Raw genomic sequence first — 26,974 nt, 5'->3', positions numbered from 1 at the left:
GACATTAATGTAATTGATGTCGCCACATACCTGGAAATGGCAACAGACAGACGAAAAATCTGTTCTAAATGTCTAAATGGTGACATATATAACTTCAGGGTACACATGGATTCAAATGACCTGCTTTGGATTCAGGGACACTGAACCCCTGTCAAATAAGCTGTTATTGTACAAGCGTGTAACACGTCGTGAGAAATCTTGTATGACAAAGTGTGTAAGAGTGAGGGTGGTTAGGTGGTAAACTCAGAGAGAAGGACATGGGTGACTATTTATATAACTCTGAAATGGGACCCTGAGCATGTGTTTCTGTCTGTCAGGCTGCTTGATCAACTGATGGACACACAGAAGCTCACTCGCTTTCTCTTTCACTGCACTATATCCTGTCTTTTCCGGACAGGACTTCGGTTGTTTTGTGGACTTTCTTGATGTTTTCTTCTTTGACTCATCTCCGAGGTTGAACAGAGTCTTAACCTTCTCTCCCCTCACCCTCTTGGATCTTCTGTTTTCTCCTGTTGGGATTTTTCCTTCTTTTTTCCCCAGCCTGATTGCCTGCTCTCCTGTCTGCATATCAACCCTTCCTCTTCCCCTGCTCTCCTCTTCCTCCCATCTTCCTCCGTTCCCTGTCGCCGTGTGCGTGGTTTTTGGGCTATGCTCTCCTCACCCACTGTGATTCTCCAGCCTTATGGACTCCCTGTCTACCCACAGACAACCACATGCTACCCCAGCCTAGTCCAGGTAAACTCTCCTTAATCTGCTCGGTGAACTCCAAAATCTCTCTCATCTTCTCAGTTCTCAGAATGTTTATCCTCACAAGCCTGTATCTTGTCCAGTCTGTCAGGCTGCTGGGGGCTTATGAGTCTTTATCTAAGTTGCCTCAGGATTCAGAGGTCAGAAGTAAGATGTGTTGCTATATGATTAAGATTCTGAATAAAATCCATAGTTGAATGAGTTTGTGGCTGCAACAAGCAATTGCTCTCACTGCTGATATACCTGCTGATTATTTTCTTGATTTATCACTTGGTTGAGTCAAAAATACCCAGCAGGAAGTTGACATGTTAAAATGTCTTGTTACCAAATGTAAAAAATCCAAAGTTAAGCATTTTACTTCCAAAAATTCACATTAAGGAAAGCTGAAACAAATGAGTTATTTACATTTTTGCTTAAAAATGACAGAAATAGTAAATTGATTATCAAAATCGTCAAAATCTGACTCCTCCAAACTCATCCTTTCAGCTCTAAGATTAGTTTTTTTACTGTAAATGACTCATTAATATCAGTATAGTCAATAGACCATCAAGCCAACATATTCCCAACATATTCCACAACCAAATGGCCATTATTTCCTTGATTTAATGAGTCACATCTTTCATCAAATTTAGTTTACTGATGTATTGATTAATACACTTGTGACTACATATATCTCCTGGCCAGAAGCAATCAAAGAGGCCTGAGTGTAGCTGGGCGAAGTACACTGATTGTGCAAGGTCTTATTTATTTAATAGTAAGGACACGTTAGGGGTTATCTTTAGTCCCGTGGTTTCTGTGATGCCAGCAGGCAGTTCAAGTGTGTGTGTGTGTGTGTGTCTGTCTAAGTGTCCCTGACATACCATTAATGCCACAATGCATCTGGTATTTCTCTACCTTGTCTCTTTGGTTCACACCAGCTGTATTTTTAGCCCTCCTATCCTGAGCAGATAATCACCGGAGGAGATTCTGTCACCTATCTTCTTGACTGCAGTCAACTGTTCTTTGATTAGGTGTGAAAGCTGCCCGCTGTTCATTGGAATATCCAATATTTTAGCTGTTGGAGCATAACATTCAAATCAATGTTTTATTTTAGGATATTTAGAGTGGTTCTTTGAGAAAACAGGTGTAAAAAAAAAAGTTTCCTGTCTGAGATTCAAGAATGAGATACTTCTCCAAAATGCATTAGCACATGCTGAACTTGGCTTTAAAATGTTATATTTCCATGGACTGAGTCATCCTTCTGCAGTTTTCCTGCATAAATATCTGTTTGATTGAAGCGCAGCATCTGTTTGAAGAGTGTAGGTTTGAAATCCGGTCAGGGATCTTTGTGTCACACATCAGTCTTTGCCCTCTATCTTTACTGTTTCTCTTCATTATTAACTACCTAATAAAATATCTGAAAATATCATCAAAGGAACCAAGTACAAAGCAGGATTTAAAGCATGAATGAGCTGAAAAAGGAATCTTTATTTTCATTTAAGTAGTTATAAGTTGGCTAACATTTGTAACTCGGCCAGCACTTAAAGGCCACATCTGCAGTTAGTGTCGTCTGTGTGTAAATCCTGGAGCAGCTGTCCCAGCAGGCACCTGGCTCCGAGCCGTTGACCTCTGACCACCGACTGACAGCTGAGGAGGGAGACGAGAGAAACAGGGAACAAATGGAAATCAAAAAAAGCCTGCAAGGAGGAGAGGGGGACAGAGAGTGTACGCCTGCTGACGCCGTGATACTGAATCAGGCACAGTCGCTGGTAGTGATTCGAAGAGGATCGGCAGTGATATCTAACAGATTGTGTTGTCTTCAGCCATCTGTCAGTCACACATTGGTTGTTTGTTGAGACAGATGAGACGCAATACAGGCACAAGTTAGTGTTTGGAAAGATCCAGCGTGATACTGTAGCTATCTGAATGAATCCCTCACCGCGGTCTACTTTCCAGAATTAGAACATGATAGCAGGGTAGACCCGTCCTAGTAAATGCTTCCATTTAGATTAATTAGCATTTCTACTATGTCTTGCAACACTTGTTAGCCTCTCTAACGCATCACGGCTCATGGGTTGGTAATGTCAGTCATTATTCCTTTCCACCACTTTGATCCACACTTAAACACCTCAACAAGTGTGAGATGGTTTGCTGCGAGGGTTTGTCCAGACATTCATGGTCCCCAGACAATGGAAGCTACACACTTCAGTGATCTCCAGACTTTTTTTTTTTGCTTCTACCATGAGGTGCACATTGTGTTTGTGTGAGTGTGAAATGTGTCAACAACAATGTAAGGATCGCTAAACACGAAATTTGCCAAGCACATTCACGTTCACCTCAAGATAAACTGCAGTAATTGACATCTCAGTGCTTTGTTTTATGACCAAATGTTGGCGTGCAAACGTGCTAAACTAAAGTGGCTAAAATGGTAAATGGCATACTGTGCGTAAGGTGACAAAATATACATGACAACAACAAACAAGCAAAACAACAAAAAATATTCAGTTAGACAGCAAAACCTTTGTGCTGCAATCAAATGTGACAAACGTAACATAGCTGCAGGGTAATTAGTGTCATCGCTTGCTTACTCATTCAGTTACACTGGTCTTGCTAGGACAATGTGTGCATTACATCAGATCCCTGGTGTATTTCATCCAGCCTGAGAACCCATACTTTGATTTAAACCATAGGAAAACAGAGGAGGAGTCTGATGTACTTTAACGCTGCCAGACAGACGTAAGTGTATGCAGCTTGAGAACTTGGCTCAAGTGCTTGACGCAGAGTGACCGTTCCTTCAACCAAGCTGCCTCCAATTCCTGCTTTATTGTACTGTCTGAATCTGCATTATTCACACCTCCCGAGTGCAACAGCTGATCGAGAAATACATGAGAGGTTATGAAATGGTGGTGGAGAGACTTTTTAATTATAAGAGATCCCTCTAAATCCTAAAGCTGGCTGACAAACTTGTGGCATTTTGCATGTAATGCAATACTTAGATATAAGTTTAATTGTTCGGACACGGAGACGGAATAACTTCTGTAATCCTTTGATGATGTGAAAATATTAATAATGCAATAGAAAAAATTAAGGAATAGTTTGACCTTTTGGGAAATATGTTGGCGAGATGAAAAGGTCAATTTACCGCTTTCGTGTCTGTCCAATATGAAGCAGAAGCCAGTTAGCTCAGCTTAGCATAGTTATCACATTATATTTGTTTTAATCGAAAAAAAAGTGTAAAAACTGCCGATCCAAGCTAGCTGTTTCCCCTTGTTTCCAGTCTTTATGCTAAGCTAAGATAAGCTAAGCAGCTGCTGGTTGTTGCTTCTTATTCACCGTATGAACATGAGAGTGGTATTGATCTTCTCATCTAACTTTTGGTAAATAAGGATATTTTCCCAGAATTAAAAAAAAAACTAATCCGAGAAGAGTAAAGCTCTGCCTTCAAAAATAGTGCTTACAGTTTAAAAAGCCAGTAAAATGTTTTCAAAATCACAGGCAAGAATGTCTCGATGTTGTGAATATTCCAGGTGGATCTAATCCTGACTATATCGCTGAAGGGGAATTCAAACTCAGTGCGTCACTTTGTAGCTGCTTGTGTGTAAAAATTTGGGGATTTTCCAGGATCTTCTCGACAAACACTTCTCACATCATTTCCATCTTCATCTCAGATAATGTCAGCATTGTATTCTCGCTCTCATTGAGATGAAGCAAAGCTGTTCTGAACTGAAACACTGACAGCACTTGAGTACAGCACTACAGTGAATGCAGTTAGTGTTCTTTCCCCATCTTTGAGTATGATGTGATCATCTGTGGTGTTGGTCTACATGATCCAACAGATGTCAGCCAGAACAGAACAGAAATGAAAAATTAAGAAATTATTTTAAAGGTAAAGTTTTTTTTGTAAGGCAACCAAACGTATTCCACACAGCATCAGGGGAAGTAGGTCAGAATTTATTGTTTGAATAAGTGCAATAAAGCCATGCTGGCCTCTCAGACGTGGTATTCTTAGAGCCGACCTTTATGAAGGAGCGTTAACATTCATAAATACTTCATCTTGGGGGACGAGCTCCAGTCTGAAGTGTGTGTGTGTTGTGTGTTCACGAGTGTGTAAAGTGAAGGCGGTGTGGGGGTGAAGTGATTGACAGTTACAGATGACCACAGTTGGTGTGGCCCCCCTGGTCCCTGTTGCTCCTGCGATCATTTGATGTGATTGGTGGATCAGTAGAACTTATGGTGCGGTAGGCGGGTGGTCGGCTTGCATTAAAACATGCTGCAGTTGTTGGACAATGCATCAGAGATCGAGGGATGCAGTAAAGGGGTAAGACACTGCTTTTAGCTCCATGTTGGATCATTCACCTAGTGAAAGCTGTGTAGGACGGTTGTTCACCTCTGTTTCTGTGTGGTTCAGATCTGTTTTCATGCTTGCTAACATGTGCATCTCTCAGCTTAACTGTCTCTGTTCCTTCCATGTACGAGTTAGGATTTGGCTGTTTTTAGAGTGAGGCTGTTCTAGGGCTCATCATTTACTGATCCGTTGTTTTTCTAAATTAACGTAATCATTTATTCTATAAGAAATCTGAAAAAAGTGTAAAACACCATCACAATTTTCCTGGTTCTTTTGTCTAAAACAAAAAAAAGAGTGGCTTTTACAATAAAACATAGCATCATTAATTGTTGCCAATTCATCTTCTGTTGATTAGCCAGTTGATTAATCCGCTAATTGTCTCTGCTCTAGCTGTGAAGAAGGAGAGGAAGAAGTATTCATGTCTTTAAGCAAAAGTAGCAATGAGCATCGAAATGTTGCCTGAAGTGAAAGTTCTCATTATGCACACCGGCTCATTGCATATTATATGACTGGATTAAAATTGCTGATGCATAAATGTGTTCATCACTTTCATGTTGCAGCTGGTAGAGGTTGAGCTGATTGTGATCACTTCATATACTGTAGCTTGAACGTTCCCTTCTGTGATTCATAAAGGTTTATCTTAGCCTAAGTTAAGTAATCCAAGTAATCAAATGTAGTGGAGTAAAAAGTACAATATGCCCTCTGAAATGTAGTGGAGTGAAATAGTAAGTACAGTACTTGATTAAATGCACTTACAAATGTACTTTCTACCACTGGCAGATCCTTTAAATCTTAGTATCTGAACCATAAGTTAAAAATGTTTTGGTTTCAACAAGCATGCAGACATTAAGACCAGATGTGCTTTTTAGCATTTCCACATGTTTTTTCCATCATTCACATAGTTTGGAAAGATTTTTGTTTATCTGATGTTTGTTTCTGCGTCACAAACTCTTCATTCAAACTCAACAATTCAGTATTGTTGAGAGCAGAAGAGCTCTAACAGTAACAACATGGTGGTTAGTTTGTTTACACCTCTGACATCTGATATCTTGTCCGGGCTCAGTGGCTGATTCCTCCCTCCCTCTCTTCCTCAGGGAGGCCCCACGCAGGAGGCCGGCCCCGGCAGCGCCGACCCCGCCCTGCCTCAGGTCTACGCCCCTCCTCCCTCCTACCCCCCTCCGGGTCAGGGTCCGCCAACACCCGCGGCCAGGCTGCCACCTCTCGATTTTAGCTCTGCACATGCCAGTTCAGAGTACCCCGAGCATCCCCAGCTCAGAGTCTATCAGGGCCCTCAGCTGGACGGGGCCGAGGCTCTGACATCCAGTAACACGGTAAGAACGGCGTGAGAATGGAATTCACATCATGGCAAGAAATTCATGCCCCAATAACATCTGATCCTCAGTAAGTTAATGCGAGAAGAAGCCCTACTGATACAGGTAGTACAGACACATGTCCTATCAGAGGAACACGGCCAGATAGAGTTTCCTTCTATATTTAGAGACCCACCTCCACTGTTGTGTCCATGTACGGGAATGTCGCTCACACTCAGTACAGCAAACTGAAGTGGGGGGGCAGCTGAGTGGGGATTTGTTGTTGAAAATAAATCCCCACGTTTCCTTCTCCCCTGTTTCTTATTTAGCAGCCAATAAAACGGATCACTTTTCCAGAATATAGCTGTCAGATTCTGTGTTGATATTGACATTTAACCGTTAAGTGTACAACACTTTGTCTGCTGTGTTTTTGTGGTTCATCCAATCAAGAAATCAAATTGACTCCTGATAGAGGTAGAAAAAAAAAAACAAAAAGATTCAGTGTTGAGTGACTTTTTGCTAAAGTGGAAAAGTGAATTGAAACACACATAGTTGCAGTAGATAAAGCACTCGTATATTCATTTAATAGTTTTTTTTGTAAATTCTTAAGTTTCTCAAACAGCAAAAAAAAAAAAACAACTTTCTTATCGTGCCATTTGTCTCTAACTGTGTTTTACAGTCTTATTTTTCTTAAATAAGTGAAAACATCTGCCAGCGCAGGCAGATCTTATCAATCTGGTTCCAATAAAAATCAGCTTTAAATATTTTCTAAAATTAAATTTCCTTTCTCTTGATTCTAGTGCACCAACCTGCATTATCCTTTCTGTGTAACTGGGGTTCGGGTCAGAGTGAAACGTCTCTTGGCTGCATTGCGGACACGCTAACGTAAGATTTAGCGTGTCCGCAATGCATTAAAAATTATGCTAACCTGGTAAACATTATATTTGCATGTTAACATGGTCATTTAGAGCATGTTAGCGTGACGATGTAGCATTTAGCTCATTAGCTCACAGAGTTACTAGCGTGGCTGTTGTGTTATTTCAAGATACAAACACATATAAAAGTTTGGAAACAAGATAAGATAAGATAAGATAAGATAAGTTAAGATAAGTTAAGATAAGATAAGATAAAATAAGATAAGATCAACTTTATTCATCCCCAGCTGGTGAAATTTGGTGTTACAGGCAGCAGCAATAAAAAAAGCAAATGGCAAAGCAATGGAAAACACAAAGCACAAAATAAGAAGTTTTTCAAGAAGAACAGATTGGAATGTAAGACAATTAGGTTTTTAGAGCTCCATTTAGACAGAAATTATATAACATATATATATCAGTGCAGTTAAGATGACATGCACTAATCAAACCTTCCTCTGGCTTGAAAGCATCCACTATGATAAGGACAGAGGTGTTTAGTCTGATCTGTGTGGCAGCTCAGCTCTGACGTCGCTCTTCCTCCTCTCATAAATGGTGTTTTGTGGCCCCATCTATATATTTTATTACTAGAGCCCCTGACATACTTGGGTCCGTGCTGATTTTCGGAGAAAGTTGAGACGTCGCCATGGAGGGAGGGGGTCAAAGGGGGAGGCTGACCGGATGACCCCCTTTCCCCCCTCTGAAATATCGCTCAGGTCCAGAAACACATTTCTGCATCGTGACATGACACCACCACCCAACTCAACCCTCTCCCCCTGTCTCCCGCTCCCCTCCACTGTAGCCTGTCTGTGGCGCGTACGTGTGTGTGTGTGGGGGTGAGTGTGATGCTGTAGTTAGCCATGGCAAGCCAGTGAGGCGTAATCCAGTGGCCTGTGTGCATTCATGTTTGTCTCTGTACCCTTTTTTCTGTCTATCCCTATCTTATTAATGTCGCCCCTTTTCAATGACCTTTAACCCTTGGCAGAAAAGCAGCACCGTGACCCCAGACTGACCCTTGTGGAACGTTCAGTTTTGACCTCTGCCCCCTTTGCCCCCCATCACCCCCTTCCTTTTCGAGCTTTTTGCGCACCTTCTTTGCCTTGTTTACTCTGGTTTAATGTTACTCTTCACTGCTGCACTGAGGCCTTTTCCACTGTCTCTTGGTACTACAATGCTAATACTCAAGTTCTGCATAAAGGACTGCATTCCCCCCACATATCAATACTTTTCCTGTAATTTATTTGCTTTTTAATGTTTCTTAAATGCACTCCACCCCTTCTCTCTCTATCTCACTGCTGAAGCTGAGCACTGTTTTTTTTTTTTCTTGCAGACCTTTTCACTCTCATCTTCTTGTTTGGACTCATTCATTTGTCTTTAAAAGAAAAAAAAAACATATTTAACAATTCTTTTTTTGCGCTGGTTGACCAACACATACACGCACACACACGTGCACACACTAGCATCGTGGTGCATTGTGGGATAGTGAATGTTTTGGTTTTGGCACATTAGGTCTGATTTTTCTGCATGGGGCAATTTTAATTAGTTAAATATTAGCATAGTTTAATATGTATTTTACAGACTCTTACCAATACTGAATGCAAATCAGAAGGCAAATTGGCTGTAAGCTGTCAGAGGGGCTTAAACTTTATTTAATTCAGTTTGCCACAGCTTTGAGTGAGCATAAGTAGATTTATTGTCATCGTCAATATTAGTGTCTTTATTCTTGTTGTACAGTGCATTAGTGCACGCCTCACTAAAATGGAGCCTCCTCACATTTGCCTGAGAGGGATCACTGGTTGCTGAATGCTCTTTGAACTTTGGTTTGAATCACTTGACTTCATGAAAATGATCTTTGCCTAATGCCATGTGATGCTTACGCACCTGAGTTTTTACACAAAGAGTATTCTCTGAAAGCTGAATTTGACTTTTCTGATTTCCCCCCCTTTCCTTCTTTGCTTTTCTACTGACGCCCTCTCCCTCTTCACACCTACTCTCATCTCATTCATTTTTTCTCCATCTTTTGTTTTCCGTCTTTCTGTTTACGTTTGTTCTTTCACGTCCATTCTTCTTCTGTTCCATGTGCTCGCTTTCTCTCCTCCTCTTCCTCCTCCTCCTGTTTTCATACGTTCTCACTGTCAGGAGGATGCTTTGGTCCCTGTGACCTCTGACTCCCAGTCTCTGAGCGTGTCGGTGTCATCGGTGGGCGGAGCAGGAAGCGGAAGTGACGAGGAAGGGTCAGGTAAGGCCCAACCGAAACGCCTCCACGTCTCCAACATCCCCTTCCGCTTCAGAGACCCCGACCTCCGCCAGATGTTTGGGGTATGATTAATCACGCAGTATCACAACATATTTATATGACTGTTGTCCATATTGGAAAACTAAATTAAATCACCTCCTAAGTTAAATGAGTATGATATTGACATAAAATATCTGACATTTTCAGCAATTTGGCAAGATCCTTGATGTGGAAATTATCTTCAATGAGAGGGGGTCAAAGGTGAGCATCACAGGAATATTATCAGACCTTAAAGAATATATTAAATGAACAAAGACGGACTACAAACAAACAATATGACCATGTGCACTTGCAGGGCTTCGGGTTCGTCACCTTCGAGAGCGCCACTGAGGCTGACAGGGCCAGAGAGAAGCTGAACGGGACGATTGTGGAGGGGAGAAAGATTGAGGTGAGGGAGAACTTCCAACCTTAAGTAAGCTTCCGCTTTAATATTCTGCAGAATGATCCTCTCTCATTGCCTTCGTCCTGGTCTGTGTCTCCTCAGGTTAACAATGCCACTGCAAGAGTGGTGACCAAGAAGCCCCAGACGCCTCTGGTGAATGGTGAACTTTCAAGTAAGGCATTTCACCGGATTGTGGGAGGCTTCTGCTTATATCTGGTAGGGAGAAACTTACCATCTTTTTTTTTTCTGTGTAGCATCTGGATGGAAGATCAACCCTGTCATGGGGGCGATGTACGCACCTGAACTCTACACAGGTAAGTTCCTCTCTGTGACTCTGAGCTGTTGCTGTTGTGAGATCACCAGCATTGTACGGTTCTGTTTATCTGATATTCGCTTTTCTCTCTTTTTTTCTGCAGTTGCCAGTTTCCCGTACCCTGTAGCGACTCCCACCTTGGCCTACCGGGGCTCTGCGCTGCGGGGTCGAGGCCGAGCCGTCTACAACACGATCCGCTCTGCTGCAGCCACACCTGCTGCAGTGCCCGCCTATCCGGGGTAAGACTGTGTGTCCGAGTAACAGTGCCTGCTCTGCAAACGCCTCACCGCTGCTCCACCTTTTAATACTGTTTGTATCTACTTTAATCAGGGTGGTATATCAGGATGGACTGTACGGAGCAGAAGTATATGTAAGTTGCTGCACTCTTTTCACATATTTCCTCCTGGAGCACGGCGGCTACATTCATGTTGGTTTGTGATTTGTGTGCAGGGAGGCTATCCTGCAGCTTACAGAGTGGCTCAATCAGCGTCTGCCGCCACAGCAACCTACAGTGATGGGTAGGCAGACCAACACCACACACAGTCCTCAAATCACAAATCAGCTTTAACAGCTAATTTAGAGAAAGTGTCGGCTTTAGACACCAGAGAGCCTGACAAGGTGATTTTTCAGCTGAGTCGGATTTTCTGAACTCTGCACTCGGCACTTGGGTTGTTTCTGGAAATCCATAATTATACACACAACAACACATGGTGGATTTAATTAAGGCTAATGCTGATTTTTGCAGACTAGTTGTCTCTCATTTTGACCATTTCTAGGCAACATTTTTGATGAAATTTAAGCAAAAACATCCAAACAAAAACATTTTTGTGGAGGGAGCTGAGCTGGGGGGCGTACGCATGTACTCAGACATTCTCGAATCCTTTCTGCGTCAGATGACATTCACATCTGCTTCTGATGTTTCTGAGCAGATACGGACGGGTTTACGCCACAGCTGCAGATCCCTATCACCACTCGGTCGGACCAACAACAACATATGGAGTTGGAACAGTGGTGAGTCACAACGTGCACAGCCTCTGTTGAAAGCTATCCTGTTACATGTGCGGTTAACAACAGTCCCCGGTCACAGCTGGCGTACTGCTTCTGTCAACAGGCCAGTTTGTACAGAGGAGGATACAACCGCTTCACCCCCTACTGAGCAGCCCGCCCGCAGGGGGGGTCGGGGTACAGACGCCTCTCTTGAACTCTGGGATTGGCTGATCCGTGGACGCTGCAGGACAGAGAGTGAGATCCTTAAACTTTGGAAATGTGGAAATGGTTTTACCTCCTGTCTCCATCACAACCTCTCCTCGAGAGACTAAACAGACTGAAGCTGTAAATACTGTAGGGCCCATTTACCGCCCATTCTGCTGATGAATACCTAGCACCTGGAAGAGGATGATATGTAATATATAGACAGTTGCTTAATTGTTTTCTGAATTTAAAGAGTGCTGATGCCGGTAGATGGCCTCACACTGCAGAAGGTGAAAAATACTGTGAGACTGATGTTTGCGAGTCATTTCTGGGACTTTTCACGGGTCAAACTGTACAAGAAAAGAACATTTTGTACAATGTTAAATGACTTATTTTTGATGCTAATTATTTACTAAACCTCTGTTTGAGTGTGTGCGTGTGTGTGTGTGTGTGTGTGTGTGTGTGCGTGTGAGCATATGAGTGAGGTTGTTCAGTTACCCGGTCGACTGAGAGACAGCTGTGACACTGGTATCATTATTACAAATGCACAACTAATGTTTGTGTGGATATAAGTGGAATTTCATTTGTTTTTAATTTTGAGTCTCACTTTATATTTAGGTACACTGACTTGTTGCTTATTAGCATGCTTATTAGCAACATATTATTTGTCACTTATTAATGCCTTGTTCTGGGGGTTCAGGCTACTTGCTATCAATAAGCAGTAATTTGCAGATTATTGAAGGAAAACTATGGTCATGCAGAATAAGGCATTAATAAGTGCTTTATAATGACTAATATGCATGCTATAAGCAACTAGTTCATGTTAATATACGTACCTTAATATAATGTGCTAGCCTTTTTAGTTTTTTGCCTTTCTAACAATCTACCTCTCATACATTTTTAGCTTTTAATACAGCCGTCATTATTAATCCTCCATCGCGTGTCCGTGAGCTTTCCTCTCCGTCCACCTCTCACCTCTCCGTCCGTTGAATCCTAACTAACACAGTGTGCCTTCTCTTATTTCTCCAGAGAAGTTTCCTTTTTCTGTGCTGCTTCAAACCTCCAGTTTAACGCTCACACAGTCATACACAGCCACGGCTGGGAGCTGCAGCAAGAAGCAGCCTTTTGCTTTTAGCTTCGCCACACAAACGGAGGATTAAAGGCCTTGCTCAAAGGCTCGCTTCTGCAGCTGCCCACTAAGAGTTCAGGTATTCTGTTCTGTTCAAACTCTGGTCTATTGTTGCCTCGCGTCTCGCTCCACTGGCATCCTTTCCCGCTCTGTCTCTCTCCTTCCTCACTCAGAACTGCTGAATGCCTTCTTGACTTGTATTGATCACTTCTTCTCGGCCTGCTCTTTGTTTCTGTTGCACTCTTTTCTGCTGTGTTTGATGTTTACCTCTAAATAAAACTTTCCCTCTCTTCTCCTCTTCTGTCCTTTATTGGCTTGTTGCGTTTATCCAATCTTCTTTTAATCGTGTCTCATTATTCTTTGGGTTGTTTTCCTGTTTCAGCTCTGCTGCCTAAGAGGCCTCGACCTGTGATTCATTGACCATGAAACTTAATGTGAAACTTTAATGTCCATCAGGCCTTGAAGAGAAACTGAAGCAGCCTCTTTTCGTCTGTTCCTTGCTTTCATTTACCATTTCCTACTTATATACTTATCATACTTATTTTCTAATTTCAGTGCTTACTTCCTTTCACTTCACTCTAGTCTGGCTTCCTTCCTCTTCTTCCTTCTGTCTTCTGCACTGCCGTCTCTTTTCTATTTTCTTCTTCACTTACTGGTTTTATTCTTTTCTTTACTAGCGGTTGGTGTAGGTGTATAAGTATTAAGATTTTAATCTTCTTTCTTTCTTCTCATTTCCCTCTTCTGCTCCTGTATACTATGCAGTTCTAGCTCTATTTTCTTTAATTAAATTAGCTTTTTTCTTTTCTACTTCTTAGTTTTTAGTTTCCTTTGTCTTCTGAATTTATATAATTCTCAACTACAGTTTTTCTCATTTCTCTTTCATCAGTAGTTTCTCTTTTGCTCTGAGTAGTTTCTTTTTTAATTGAACAGCCAGACTGTGCTTCATGATTTTAAATTCTCTAACTGTACACGAGATGAATTGCACAGCTGTAGACTTGAGATACACACATACAAGCTTTTTTTTATTCACCTTTAATGATAAAACTGTTGACAAAAATAAAAGATGTGCTTGCTTGCTGCAGAACTTTTCACTGTAGTTTTGTGAAAGTAACACACTTTTTATAACTACAGGTTATGGGGTTTCGTGGACATAATCTAGAGTTCATCAAATACAAAACACGTTTCTATTTTGTGACTTTCATTAGCGGTTTGTCATACCATCTTAGTTTGATCCTTTTTCAGTATCAGTGCACCTTCTGTATAAAGCTTTCAACCTTCTATTTTTTCTGCTGTTTCCTTTTAAACTTAACTGCATGAACTCGTCCTTTGCCATTCTTTCCTTCTATTTAACTGATTGCATGTAGTCTTACATATTATTCTTTTCTTCTATTTTAATCTTTAATTACCTGTTTTCTATCCTTTTCCCAGCAATGTTAACTTTTCGAAATGTTTTTCCACCTATATCATGAAACTCCTTACTGTTCCCACTGCCCCATGAATTTACTTTGATGTATACCTCAATCATATCGCCCGAAATAAAGAAGTCAAACCTGGCTGCGTAAGGGAAAATCAGGAAGGAAATGCCTTCATTGCGCCATGTAACCAGACTCATTTTACTTCTATTTCAAGGGTGTCACAGGTGCCTCTCACTAGATATTTGACATTTCACAATAAAAGTACGTCCATGTCAAATCTGACTCTTCAATTCTTTGACCAATGCTCAAATTGTTTCGCTTTTGTTTTATCCGTCCGTCTCTGAAATAAATTCTGACAGTAAGTGTTCCATTAATTAAAAACAGCTGATGCTCTTTATACTTCAATTTTATTAGACTTTTCAAAATATGTACACAATATTTACAAAATGGCAGTTTATCATTGTCAGATCTGTAGAGGCATGGTGATAGGGAGGAAGCATTGCAGGTAAACCTTCAGCGTCAGCTGTTAGTGAGCTGCAACATAAACTATTAAAGCATTGCAGACGCAATACAATACTTACTAGTGAGAGTGACTAGTTGCACACGGCAAATGGTCACAAACATACTCAACATAAAAGGAAAAAGAAGAGAGTGAGGAGAGAACAAATACCGGTTAGAGATTTGTAGGACGAGAAGAGGAGGAGGAGGACGAGGAGAGGACAGCATGCAGGGAGAGGAAATAAGAGGAAGTGAGAGACAAATTCAAATGAAGACGAGTTAAAAGGAAATGGCAGGAAATGAATACAGCTGAAGTGAGGAAGGTGGGAGCTGTTCCAGTGTCAAATATCAAGGAAGGAGTTACAAGGACTGATGGAGGTATATAGTAACATGGGAGCAAAAAATACTGAAAACATGACTCAGGCATTGGAGAAAACAAAAAAAAAAGCATCCAAAATCAAAATGTGTATTGTTAGTTGTCTGGGGGTGAAATTTTAGACTAAAAAAGAAAAAAGAAAGAAAAAAACAACAACAAAGCAAACATCCTGGACTGTTTCAATGCTGAAAACCTGAGACATCAGATTACACACTTAAACCATGTGTAAAAAAATCTTACATTCAGACAAACCAAAGGCAACAAACAACCATCAGTCGAGCTCATCACGTGAAAAAAAGAAACAAAAACTTTCTCTTAGCATGGAAGCACGAACCAGCACTTGTCAAACCATTATGTTTTGCTAAAGAAGACTGCATATTAAAAGAAATGTTAATAAATGGAGGTGAATCCAAGGATAAGAACCTGTTCTGTATGTCCAGACACATTTTCAGATGCGGGATTAAACTCTGAAAACTCGGCTCAACTGCAACGCCGTAATCGACTCAAGCAGGTCTGTTAACCTAGCAAACGCAAGCCAAATGATTCACAACTACAAATAAATAGAGTGAAAGAAAAAAACCTAAATATCAGCAAAGAACTGCAGGCTTGTTAAAAAATGTGAATGCATCTGGACAAACAGAAAAACCACAGTACATGGTGACTTTGTCAATCATCAAACATTGTTTTAAAAACTAAACAGGTATCACTTGCACAGAAAGACTTTTTAAATATTTGGGTTAGCAGCAGATCAGCATTTTCCACACTTCATTATGTGAGGCTCCCACGTATTTTATCAGCTGTACGGCTTCAACTTCAGTGGGTCAAACCAAGAGACTTGGATTGCTAACAATTCACCCTCTCCGGCTGCCGTCTGGAGGTGGTTCGCCCACTTATCATCACTCCGTGTGCTCCTGCAATGCAGCAGTACTACGAGCTGCAGAATGAGAAGTCTGGTGGCGTGTGAGAGAAAGGTTTAGGGAGTGAGGGGAGGGAAGAGCGAAGAGGACAGGGGGTCAGGTGAATGAAGGGGGAAGAAAGAAAACATGTTGAGATCATTGTCATGACAAAATGTTTGCTGAAATAATAAGCAATTAATAGTTCGGAAAACAAAGACAGGTTCACAAAAGCGTTTTGTCCTCGTCCTTTTGTGGGAGACGTTAACGACACGTGTTTGGCAGTGGTGGTCCCGTTTCTCACGGAGAACACACCAGCTTTGTCTGGAACAATCTGCCAACACACAACTGCCACAAAACAGGCAAGTGACACGAATGTCGTCATGTGTTTTTGTCTGAAGGGACAATTTAAAAAACCTAATTCTTCGCATCACTGGAATCTTGCCAAACTTTGGTTCAAGAGCTTGTGCTAATGTTTTCAGGCTGCATGTTTCCAGTGCTAGTTTCTCCCAGCCCGGGATTAACTGGCACTGGAAACAGGCAATCAACAACATCCACTGTGACGATGAAGACACGATACACAACCCAATCCAGATCTGTCTGTTTGTAAATTCACATATTCACAGAGTTTTGCAAAACCCAAAAGAAAAGAAAAATAAAATCACACTTACCGTGTGTGAAACAAAAACCCTACACTATGCTCGAGTTGAAATCACACCAATATCATACAATATTTACAAACATACACTGTATAGATAAGTAAACACGTCGATTGTACAGCAGACTGCATCCAGTCATGTTCTGCTCAGTTACATCAGTCTTAAATACCTCAGGCGCAATATTTCTACAGTGGCAGTTAATACTGTTTAAAAATGAAAAAGAGAAAAAAAGTCAACCTTGGTTTTCAATTTCAGTACAATCATTCTACATAAGGAAGTATAGGATATGCTGGACAAGTCTGCACTGAAGGTACTGTTGGTTAGGGTGCATTTCCTGACATTTTCAAGCTGTCTTATCACTATTTTTAAAGTATTGTAAGACAGAAATTTCCCAATTGTCACCTCAGACAGTGTGCCCCACTACCAACATCATCATCATTCTAGGTCCTGAAAAGCACAGACCACCTGAAGCTACATGGAAAAAAAAAAAACACATCAGAGCACTACAATTCCACTGACACAACAGCGTCTTTATAGACCAGAACATGGCAGCTTTTTTTCTTTTCACAAAGCTGTATCATAACTAGGGGACAAATTTATATAAATGCACTAGTCTTCACTCAACTGGCATCTCCTCATTATTACTTCAATGCTGGTTTAAAAAGTGTGTTTTAATTTAAGACTCAAAGTAACATGTAGACAGCAGTGTGTATCTGCAGTATTTTTTTGGGACCATACAGAATTTGCTTTTTGCCTTTTAGGATGTTATTAGTTTTGAAACTTAATCTGTTCAGTATCAACCTGCAAGTTTTCATAGCAATCTGCTTTGCGGCTCCATAACGTTCCAAAGTCCCCTTCGCTTACCAGCCTCGCAAACACCCGAGCAAGATGTAGCATACAAACCACTCGTTACTCCGTCTTGAAGCAGCCGGGTTCCCCCCGGATGCAGAATTCACCCTCAGCTGTATTTGACGATGGCAGCTGTTTTCTTTTACTGGGGAGGTTAAGACGTGGATCAAGCATGGGCCTCATCACTGCACACTGCTGTGTCGATCAGGTCTTGCTGATTCCAGGTGCTGGTGGAACATCTACCTGAGGATGATGGAGCCAGATCCCCACTCTGCATCTGGATGCTTCGATTCTGGAGATAGAGCTTCGAGGAGGAGTGAGGAGATCACCTTGAAGAACACTTGCCTGTAGCCTTTATCATTCACAAAGTCAATGCTCATCAGATTGAGACTTTTTCCGCCAATGCCGGCCAATCATTTCATGGTTGTGACCAGCGAAGGAATACTACTTAACTAAATCCGGAACAAGACTCAAGACTTCAGTCCATTGCTTTCACTGGCCATACGACTAGGGACAAACAGCCAACTGTAGATACCTTGAAGAAACCAGGCGCAGGGCAGGACATACAAACCACCTCGTCTTCTTTCAGACAAACTGCTGGCAGCCTCTCACCTCGTTGTCTCAGTCTCTGAGAGGAAATGTAAAGCTGAACTGACACTGTAGGCTTGACTTCAAACAGGCGGCGGCTGGATGAATGACTTGAAAAACATGTTTTTGGTTGTCTCTTGGTTGACAAGGCTCGAAACTTCAGGTCTTGGAGCTGCTGACTTGAGGAAGGAAAAAAACATGACAGAACACCGTTAGCTTTGACATCTGATGGTGGTAAAGGAACAGGAAGCATGAGGGTGAGTGCCTCCCTGACCTGGTTCTGTGACTTCTTGGCCCTGAAATTCTGAGATGACAAGATAATCCCAAATCTAAACTGTTCGCACACTTTTCTCGCATTATAAATGTAGTGAGATCTTGCGCATTAAACTATCCTACAATATCTGTAGTCTGCAGACTCATGTTTACATCAGCTCTTATCAGAGAAACCAGAATATTACATCTGCCTTCTGTAATCTGAAACTTAAAGCAGAGTATTCTACCATGTATCTTTCTAGACAATCCTCAATTAGTTTTTAGTCTGCCAATTACTCTATTTGAACTGCCTGAGGTGTCTGAAGTGCAGTGCATTGTATATGTAAGGATCTATGATGGTCCCCTAGCATCTCCTTTAATGTTGCTACCCCCCGCCCCCCTCAGGAGGCAGCCAAAGAGGCTGTGCTGGTTTTGCAGTCGATCTTTTGGGAGTCAGAGGGGGTAAATGTAACACCTAGGCCAGTAAGAAAGCCCATACAGGAGTCTAAACAAGAGAAGCCCAGATTGGACTGCACATACTGCACCGGCAAGTCAGGCCTGAACCTACGGAGAGAGGAAACAGAGAAATGGAGATCAGCACATGCGCTCCAAGCACCTAAAATCTGCAAACAGATCTTACTGGAACTTGACTTACGTTTTGACCATGGCCCTCAGTGCAACCTTTCTTTCTCTCTCTACAAACTTGTCAATGAGGTACGAAGCCATGCGCGGGGCTTCCTGGTACAGCTTAAAGAAACGACGATAGTTTCCTAACGCCCACGCAGCGCGGAGAGCAAGTGCATGAGCCACACACACATCTGCCCTCAGCGCCGGCGTCAAGTACACCAACTCAGTGGTCAGATCTGGAAGGGAAGATGAATGGACAAGGTTATTATGGAAATATGGAAAGTGTGGCTACATGTAAGTGATGTCTAACAGTTACTTAAAAGAAAATAATGTGAGTATACCTCCAGAGTTTTTAGTGAAGATATAATACAGCAATCTATATGCTGTAAACTCTCCAATGTTCTCGGAGGGATTGTCCTTATATAGGGCCTTCAGCTGGGTCTGGCACTGGTTGAACTCTTCATGGTCTCCCTGAAGACAATAAATATTCAGCTAGAATTAAATAAATGTACTGTTATTGCTTTTAGCTAATGCAACACTTAGAAACCAAACAGACTTGCCTTTTCCAGAGCAATACGTGCATGACACTCGTACACTTCTACTGTGAATTCGGTACGAACTCCCTGGACCTGGACGGGGAGAAACAAACACATTCAAAGGAAAGAAAAAACAGACAGTACTTAACTTTGAGACTTAAGACAAAGACAGAATGACAATGAAATTTATATGAAAATAACTTACCGTGAGGTCCTGTCGTATGGACTTCATCTGTTCGCAGGCATAGACATAGTCCTGGTGGGTTTTCCAGTGCGCTTTCACAGCCTGCAGGGATTTTCTCAGGACCTGAGTGACAAAAAAGTTCAGAAATAGAGCTAAATCTGAATCTTGATCTTCTGTTATGTAGAAGGAGACATAAATATAATCAAAGGTTTCATCACATCAGTCCATTTCTTCTCTTATTCTATGCAAATTGCAGTTACAGTATGCTGAAAAAAGTGATTTCAGACAATGTTTAACATTTATTCAGCATTCCTCAGACACATCTCAAGACTGCTACTACAACTACAATCAGAACGAATTAAAAAGGCTGACAGAAGAGTACAACTTACAGATACTGGGCGCACAGTGGAGGGGTCCGGGGCACACGTAAGCCTCAGGTAGGACTTGGTGATGTCCTGGCATGTTCCAACAATTGGGCAGTCCTCCCAGCTGAGGCCCTCCTGTGTACCATCAGGCAAGTCTAGGGCATTGACAGAGAGAACCAGCGGCTCTGAGCGAAGCTGCTTGTGAAAACGAGCTGCTCTGCTCTGCTTCTTGGCTTCCCTGTTGGGGTCATGGAAGTCCAGACCAGCATTGCCACCTTTCCTCTTCTTTCCAACAGCTGAATTGGAATCTTCCATGTTTCTGGGAGAGAAAGTTATAGGTTATTCACAAGCTAGTCAAAGACACAGACATTGGTCTTCCATTTGAGGCTTCCTCAAGAGCAGTGATCAATGAGTAAAAAAGTAGTTGCAATTTTTGTGCCAACATTAATTTGAAAAAATATAAAAATGTAGCACATGCCATGTTATCATGTCAAGGAAGACAAAATACTCACATTTAACTGGTTTATCCTCCTCTATATGATAACTTGGGATGTGCTACCTTTTTATATATTTTTAATATGCAAACTGGATTTTAGGTTTAGTACTCCACTGAGAACACCATGTTTGAAGTACAACCTTTTTCCAATTTTAATTAATTTACCGCCTTCCTCTGTTGGCTTTTCCTCCTCTTCCACGTCCTCTCTCTCCACCTCCACGTCCTCTATCCCTGTCATTACCACGACCACGTGCTCCTCTCTGACTTCGTCGTGACAGCTGAGGTCGGAGGTCACTTGAGATGCTGCTGTCTGACTGGGAGCCCGAATCGCTGGGAGCAAAAAGTCACAAGACATTTAAAAAGGAGACACACAAGGTGTCCACTAAAACAAACAAACAAAAAAAAAAAACGAAGAGGAAATGGTGTCTTACCTGCGTCTATGCCTTTGGTTGCTGCGGTCTCTGTGCCGGCCATGGGAGGGGGATGGGGATCGGGAGGAGGAACGGGAGGAACTGGAAGATGGACTCCTTTGAGAAAATATATTCCTATAGTGGCCCAGTCTGTGTCCGCCACCCCTGCCTCTTGATGCTGTAGTTGCTGTGCTTCCACCACGGCTAATTGAACCATCTGATGTCCTCTGGGGTTGAACAGCTTCCCAACGAGACTGCTTAACTTTTAGCCTACAGAAAGAAAAAAGGAAAAACAACAAATCTTAATGTGTGCCTCTGTGCCAACACTACCAACAAGTCACAGGAGTGCACAACAATTCAGAGCAAAGAAATGCATCCATTTAGCTTGTTACAGCAGAACTTATTGAAAACAAACCCAGAATTCACCTTTGCAGTCAACTGAAACCATATAAAAATACAGTATTTAATGTTTGCTTAATCTGCATAGCTCATGTGCAGCGGTCTGCAGAAATTTCAAAAGCTTAGATAAAAACTAATATACACTTGGCAAACAATAATCCACTACTAAACTCACTCAGGCAATGGTTCGTGAGTCCAATCAATGGTATATGCAGAGCCATCTTTTAACCGGTCCTGCAGAACTTCCTTCAGCACTTTCTCTGTACGATCTTTGTCCTCCTCTGTCTCACAGGCTGTAAAACAGCGCTGCACGTATTCCTTCATGGCTTGGGGCCAGTCTTGAGGTCTGGAGACAAGACATTTTATGTCAACATATGAATCACAGATTTGAAGAAAAGACAGCGAATCAGTAGAAACAGACCAGTTCCCACCGTGTCTGAGCACCACCAGCTGCAGCACTGGCACTAGCTGGGGAGGAAGGAGCTGGATTCAAGCCTGAGGGCTGCTCGCCTGGAGGGAAAGTCTGATTGGAAATTGTAGAACACTGAACCTGATAGGGCCTCTTTGGGATATTGAACTTCACAGAAGCTGTCCCAGGCGCCTCTGTGAGAAAAAAATATAAAAGGAACACAATTTAGAAATAAAAATTAACTGGGGAGTGTTTTGAATAACCAAAACTGACATCTGTTCTAAATCCCACTAAAAACAGATTTCCGTCTTCTGTCATTGTGGTTTATCCCGTTTAGCCTTCAACAAGATAAACTAAATAACCACTATGAGGTTTGTGGAAACCTAACACCAAGATTCAGAAGAACAAAACTTTACTTCTTTACTATAAAGTGCTTTACTCTTCCAACGGCAGATTGTACAATACAGGTCTGGAATATGAACAATCACATGTAGAGCTCTCTGATTAGTATGATTTAGAGACACGTCATTACAGTGTGCATCATTACAACTGTTGCTAAGTGGAAAAACCTGCCTCCCTGTACTTCTCCTACATTGCTGTTTAAAGACTGCTCCTGATACAGAGATGCACTGCGTCACTCTCTTCCAACAACAATCCTAATTACACACACTTTCTGGCATGTCCAGGACAACAGGCTTTTCTCCTGCTCTCTGTTCTTGTGTATGAATATGCTTACTTTCTGCCTATGTAATTGAAACAAACATTTCATGACTGAACTCAAATGCAAATACAGAAACAGTAATAGGCATTAACATAGATGTAAACTGCATTCAGAGAAAAACAGTGTTACTTTTATCAAACTCTCTGTAGCAATTCAGTTGAGGAAAGGTTATACATGTCAGCTACCTCAAAACAGTAAACCTTACGTTTCATGCGGTGCCACAGTTGCTGTCCTTGTTTTTGGTTTTTGTTTTTGTTGGCGTCTCCTCTGCCAAGTCCTGGTACATACTGGCCTGGCTGCTGTTGCTGCTGAGAGGTATTCTGAGAGGGCTGATAGGTGTTCTGGGCCTGGAAGCCCTGTCCATAGTTAGGTCTGCCCTGGGAATGATTGTAAACTTGCATTTGGTTGGGGTCACCAGGTGGGTATGGCATGGAGTTACTGGCACTGTAAGCATTTTGGGATGGAGGAGGGGGGTACTGGGAGTTGGGTGGGGGAGGAATGGGTGGGGGTGGAGGAGGAGGGGGTTTCTCTGAGGTGGTTGGGCTCTGGGGTGGTTGGGGAGTAGCAGGGGGAGGAGGCTGGGGCTGTGACGGATAGCTGGGGGACTGGTCTTCCATTCCAGGCACTGGAGGAGGCTATGAGAACAAAAAAAAGATGAAGAAGGGGAGGAAAAAAAGATATTTAGTAGTATAACAAAATAAAGCTTTTGAAGAATTGTACCAGAAGCTACATAAATACCTAACCTCTGTTCTTCTCTGATTACAAACATCCAAACCCACCAAACCCACTGCTGCTGGTTAAAAGACACTTTCTACATATATACACAGTGTGTGTGTGTGTGTTTGTATATATATATATTTTTTTTTTCTTTATTTCTTTTTACATTTTTGAAATTCTTTTTGTGGTTTGCACAGTTGTAATTTATTGCTCCATTGTTCTTATTTGCACCTTTATTGTTCTTGTTCTTCCTATTGTTCTTATCTGCACCGCCATTTGCTAACCCCCCCACCCCCCTTGTGTGTTCTGAAGAGCTTCTGTAAGAGTGAATTTCTCCATTGTGAGATTAATAAAGTATCTATCTAATCTAATCTGATACATTACACCGTATACTAATTTCACCAAATGCTCTGTCACACTATTACAAAATGTGTCACTGGTCACATCCAGTCACTAAGGTATTAGTTGGTGCTCATAGTTTTATCTTTCTAAAACCTCAATTCATTCATTAATTATTCCTGCGACATAATTCAGGGGTCTATGAATAACTAGAAATTTCTGTTGTGTACCTGTCCATTAGAGGTTGGAGCTCCTGGGTAAGGCCCTGGGGGTACACCATACTGATTTGGTGGATATGCAGCTCCATACTGGAAATTCAGAGAAACCAAAGTTGTCATTGTACAACGATCACCCAATCTCTCTACATCAGATGTTATTTTAAGAGATACAGATGTTCAAGCCTTGCAGCTAACAGTGCTGAACACAGTACATACCTTGAATTTGTATTTAACATTAAGTTAACATACTAATAAAAAAAAATCCTTCTTTGAACTTACTGGGCCCATTGGGTAGTAGTAGTTATAAGGGTATGTGTATCCAGGATAATGCTGCTGAGTTTGCTGGTACCACGGATAGTACTGCTGCTGCTGCTGCTGAATGGCAGCAGAGTCAGTCACTGCTGGCTGAAACTGACCAGCCTGAAATGAGAACCATGCACAAACAGTCTCGGTATTTTTATCCTGAACAGAGAGGAAATCACCTAGCAAGGACAGAAATGACAACAACAAGAAGATACAGAAACAAATATTTGTGAAATTAATCATAACCCCCACAAGCAATTAGTTGGTATCCACTGCTGCTGTGACGATCAAAATCAATCAAAACAAACACAAAAGACAAAGTCTGACGATGCTGTGAAGTAGCATGTGGCCATAGGTAATAATTACAGATTACTCTGGGTTTGAACATTGTTGGACGCATTTCTGATATAAGCACACAAATCAACAAAATATATAAATAGGTCTAGTTGTTTATAGCAGGGCTGTACAATGTGCATCTGCTAGGGAAAAAAAAATCATTCAGTGATAGCACCCATGTGATACAGCTCTGCGATGCATGTGTTTAAAATTGCATTTGCCTGGACGGAGATCGTTTTCATTCTAAAATGCCATTTTAAAATGAAAACTTGTTTGTGTGGATGGAGCCAGAGCACCTGGTTTGAGATGAGGGATTATGTGTGAGGTAAATCGACAATTGTCATTATTCTACTTGGTAGCTGTAGTCCATCATGCATTTAAACTTGTGTCCCCATGCATCCGACACCAATTCTATTGTTGAATTGTCAACTGATTTGGTTTGTTACAAATGCCAGACCTGTATTTATGGTACAGATTACTTGATCAAATTAAAAAATGTGTGTTTTCATACCAAAATACTTCCTCTTTTGTAGATAGTAAGAGTTCTATAATAAATTATATTAACTTTACCCAGCGTAATTAGTTTGTAAACATCTCATTTGATCTTACATGTAAACTGTCATGATGTTATTGTGTTCATAATTTTGGAAATAAATTAAGACTTTAAAAAAGACAAGTTCAACAAACACTAAAGTTAAATGATTAAGCACATTTTCGGCAGGCTTCACAATTCTGTTTTTAAATTGCAGTTTTAGTGAAATATTCACATTTTGCTGAGATTTTAACCCCTGTAGCACCAGTGCCACATGCAAAAAAGTCAACATACAGACAGTTTGGACATTTAAATGCTGTTTTAAATGTTTTATATTATACCTTTAACTGGGAGTGAGGCCGCACGTTTGATTATTTACAGTGTGTGACGGCTTCAGTATTTCTTCTCATGCCACCTTTTAACGTGGTCGATCAGATTTTTTTTTACATTTATTTTAATGTTCAGTCCACGATAGCCCAAGATTGATTTCAATGCCAGGTATAAAACAGATAGAGACACATTTAGAGATAAAAGCAAACCTCTGCTGTTGTCCGGTTGGCTTGTGTAGTCTTTGCAGAGCTCTGACTCTTGTTAATGGAGGCTAATGCTTGTCTTGCCTTCTCCCATTCTGGGTTTTCGTGAACCTGGGCGTCTCCAGGAGCACCGTAGGACCTGCCGTCAATAACAACATGAGTCAAGTGTTTGTGTTTGTGTCACTTTTGTAGCTAGAGAGTGTGACTTACCAGTTAGTTGTAGGGGTTGCTTGGGTCGTGTTGGCCGCCATTTCGCCACGGACTACAGCAGCCGTTAGAAAGCTAACGCTAGAGCAGTCTTTCGCTAGCTAAGCTAGCTGGCTATCGAGAAACTCGACTTACGTCGTTAGGGTTAGCTTTCCTGCTACAGCAAAAGGTAGACAACATGAAGACTGACACGATGTTCAACTCAACGATACTAACACTATTTATCCGAGTAAGTCAAACTTTAGCATCCTTAGAATAAAGGTGGAAATTTAAAAAATGAAGTGAACATTAGCATAATCGCTTCCTTTTTCGTTAACGACCAACTTCATCTGGCTGCCCAGGCTGCGGAGATACAAAATGGCAGATAAGTAACATTGGCCAAGTCAAGTGACGTTACTGTTTTCACATTTGTGCTCCCCAGAGTAAGTCCTCTCAGGCAAAGCTTACTCTCTTGTTTGTCCCACCTTCTGTACCGTCCCCTGCGGGCTGCACCAATCAAATGCCTATCTTGGGCTTTAGGTCAGAGCCGTATTCACCTACTAGCCTGTCAATCATAAAAACGGGTGCGGGAGTTTGATGCCTGAGAAACTAAGAGCAGGTCACACTTACCTCTATGGTTCTTCACTGTGCTCCAGTCATGAGTAGTGAAAAAGAAAATAAAAGTTTAATGAAATCCAATAATGTATATAAATAGATAGATTGGTAGATCGGTTAATCACCGATTCATGCTCTTAATCAGCTCATGTCGTTTGTCCATAACACTATTTGAGCAAAAATGTTCTTCACTATGACCATATTTGGGAGGCTGGGCTGGCTATTATTACCCAAAAAAGGATACAGTGCATGTTGTTATTTGTGTGTTTTGTTTTGTTTTTTTCAAAATGTATAGATTTTAGGCATACTCCCTCATTGGAATACATACATTTTTTCCTCTCATCTTCATGTGAGGCACACACAGCTGCAGGATGTGTGACCTTGTGTGTGTGTGTATTACAGAGGGGGAGAGTCATTTCCTGTCTGACAGTTTCTCTGCGACTTTAGCCCCAACTCATTCAAGCCTTTTGGAATTCTCTATGGAGTGTAAATGATACTCACGACTGTTAATAAACGTGTATTTTCCTGCATAGTAAAAAAACAGCAGGGCTCACAGAGTCTTTTTAAAAGATCGACTCCAACTGGAACCAATCTGACACCACACAAAACACTAATACAACAAATCTCTGACTTTTTTGAGAATTGAATACTGACAAGTGCGACAATGCCTTCTTTTAAATCCACTTTTTTGAGCATTATCTTGCCTGATATCCAAATGTACATGCTTCAAGACAAATAAGATACTGTATTTAGTGTAATTTCCAGCCCATTTCTCACAGTGAATGATATCATGCGCCTGCTGAATGAATAATTTGCTCCCATTGTTGTCTTGCCAGCTACATCACCACACAAATATGTCGAGTATTTGTGACAACATCTCACAAACAATGACTCACCAGCCAGCACCATTGTGTG

At 41.5% G+C, this 26,974-nt stretch overlaps 2 protein-coding genes across 2 annotated transcripts; one reads left to right on the top strand and one right to left on the bottom strand.

The window, feature by feature from the left end:
- Positions 1 to 410: 410 nt before the first annotated feature.
- Positions 411 to 14,250, top strand: rbfox1l (RNA binding fox-1 homolog 1, like). Its single transcript, XM_041942035.1, has 12 exons — positions 411 to 735; positions 6,166 to 6,402; positions 9,432 to 9,611; positions 9,736 to 9,789; positions 9,884 to 9,976; positions 10,073 to 10,142; positions 10,225 to 10,284; positions 10,387 to 10,522; positions 10,614 to 10,653; positions 10,734 to 10,801; positions 11,213 to 11,294; positions 11,395 to 14,250. The coding sequence occupies exons 1-12, from the start codon at positions 649 to 651 to the stop codon at positions 11,437 to 11,439; spliced, it is 1,152 nt and encodes a 383-aa protein (XP_041797969.1). The 5' UTR covers positions 411 to 648; the 3' UTR covers positions 11,440 to 14,250.
- Positions 14,251 to 14,406: 156 nt separating this feature from the next.
- Positions 14,407 to 25,814, bottom strand: leng8 (leukocyte receptor cluster (LRC) member 8). Its single transcript, XM_041941918.1, has 15 exons — positions 25,469 to 25,814; positions 25,265 to 25,397; positions 23,834 to 23,974; positions 23,567 to 23,644; positions 22,486 to 22,915; positions 21,582 to 21,753; positions 21,326 to 21,496; positions 20,773 to 21,021; positions 20,507 to 20,671; positions 19,870 to 20,164; positions 19,502 to 19,603; positions 19,321 to 19,389; positions 19,102 to 19,231; positions 18,789 to 18,996; positions 14,407 to 18,697 (listed from the first exon to the last, which is right to left on the bottom strand). The coding sequence occupies exons 1-15, from the start codon at positions 25,507 to 25,509 to the stop codon at positions 18,535 to 18,537; spliced, it is 2,547 nt and encodes an 848-aa protein (XP_041797852.1). The 5' UTR covers positions 25,510 to 25,814; the 3' UTR covers positions 14,407 to 18,534.
- Positions 25,815 to 26,974: the final 1,160 nt, after the last annotated feature.

Source organism: Chelmon rostratus, chromosome 8, assembly GCF_017976325.1.
Source record: "Chelmon rostratus isolate fCheRos1 chromosome 8, fCheRos1.pri, whole genome shotgun sequence".
Taxonomy (NCBI): Eukaryota; Metazoa; Chordata; class Actinopteri; order Chaetodontiformes; family Chaetodontidae; genus Chelmon; species Chelmon rostratus.
This window is presented reverse-complemented; position numbering and strand designations above follow the sequence as displayed.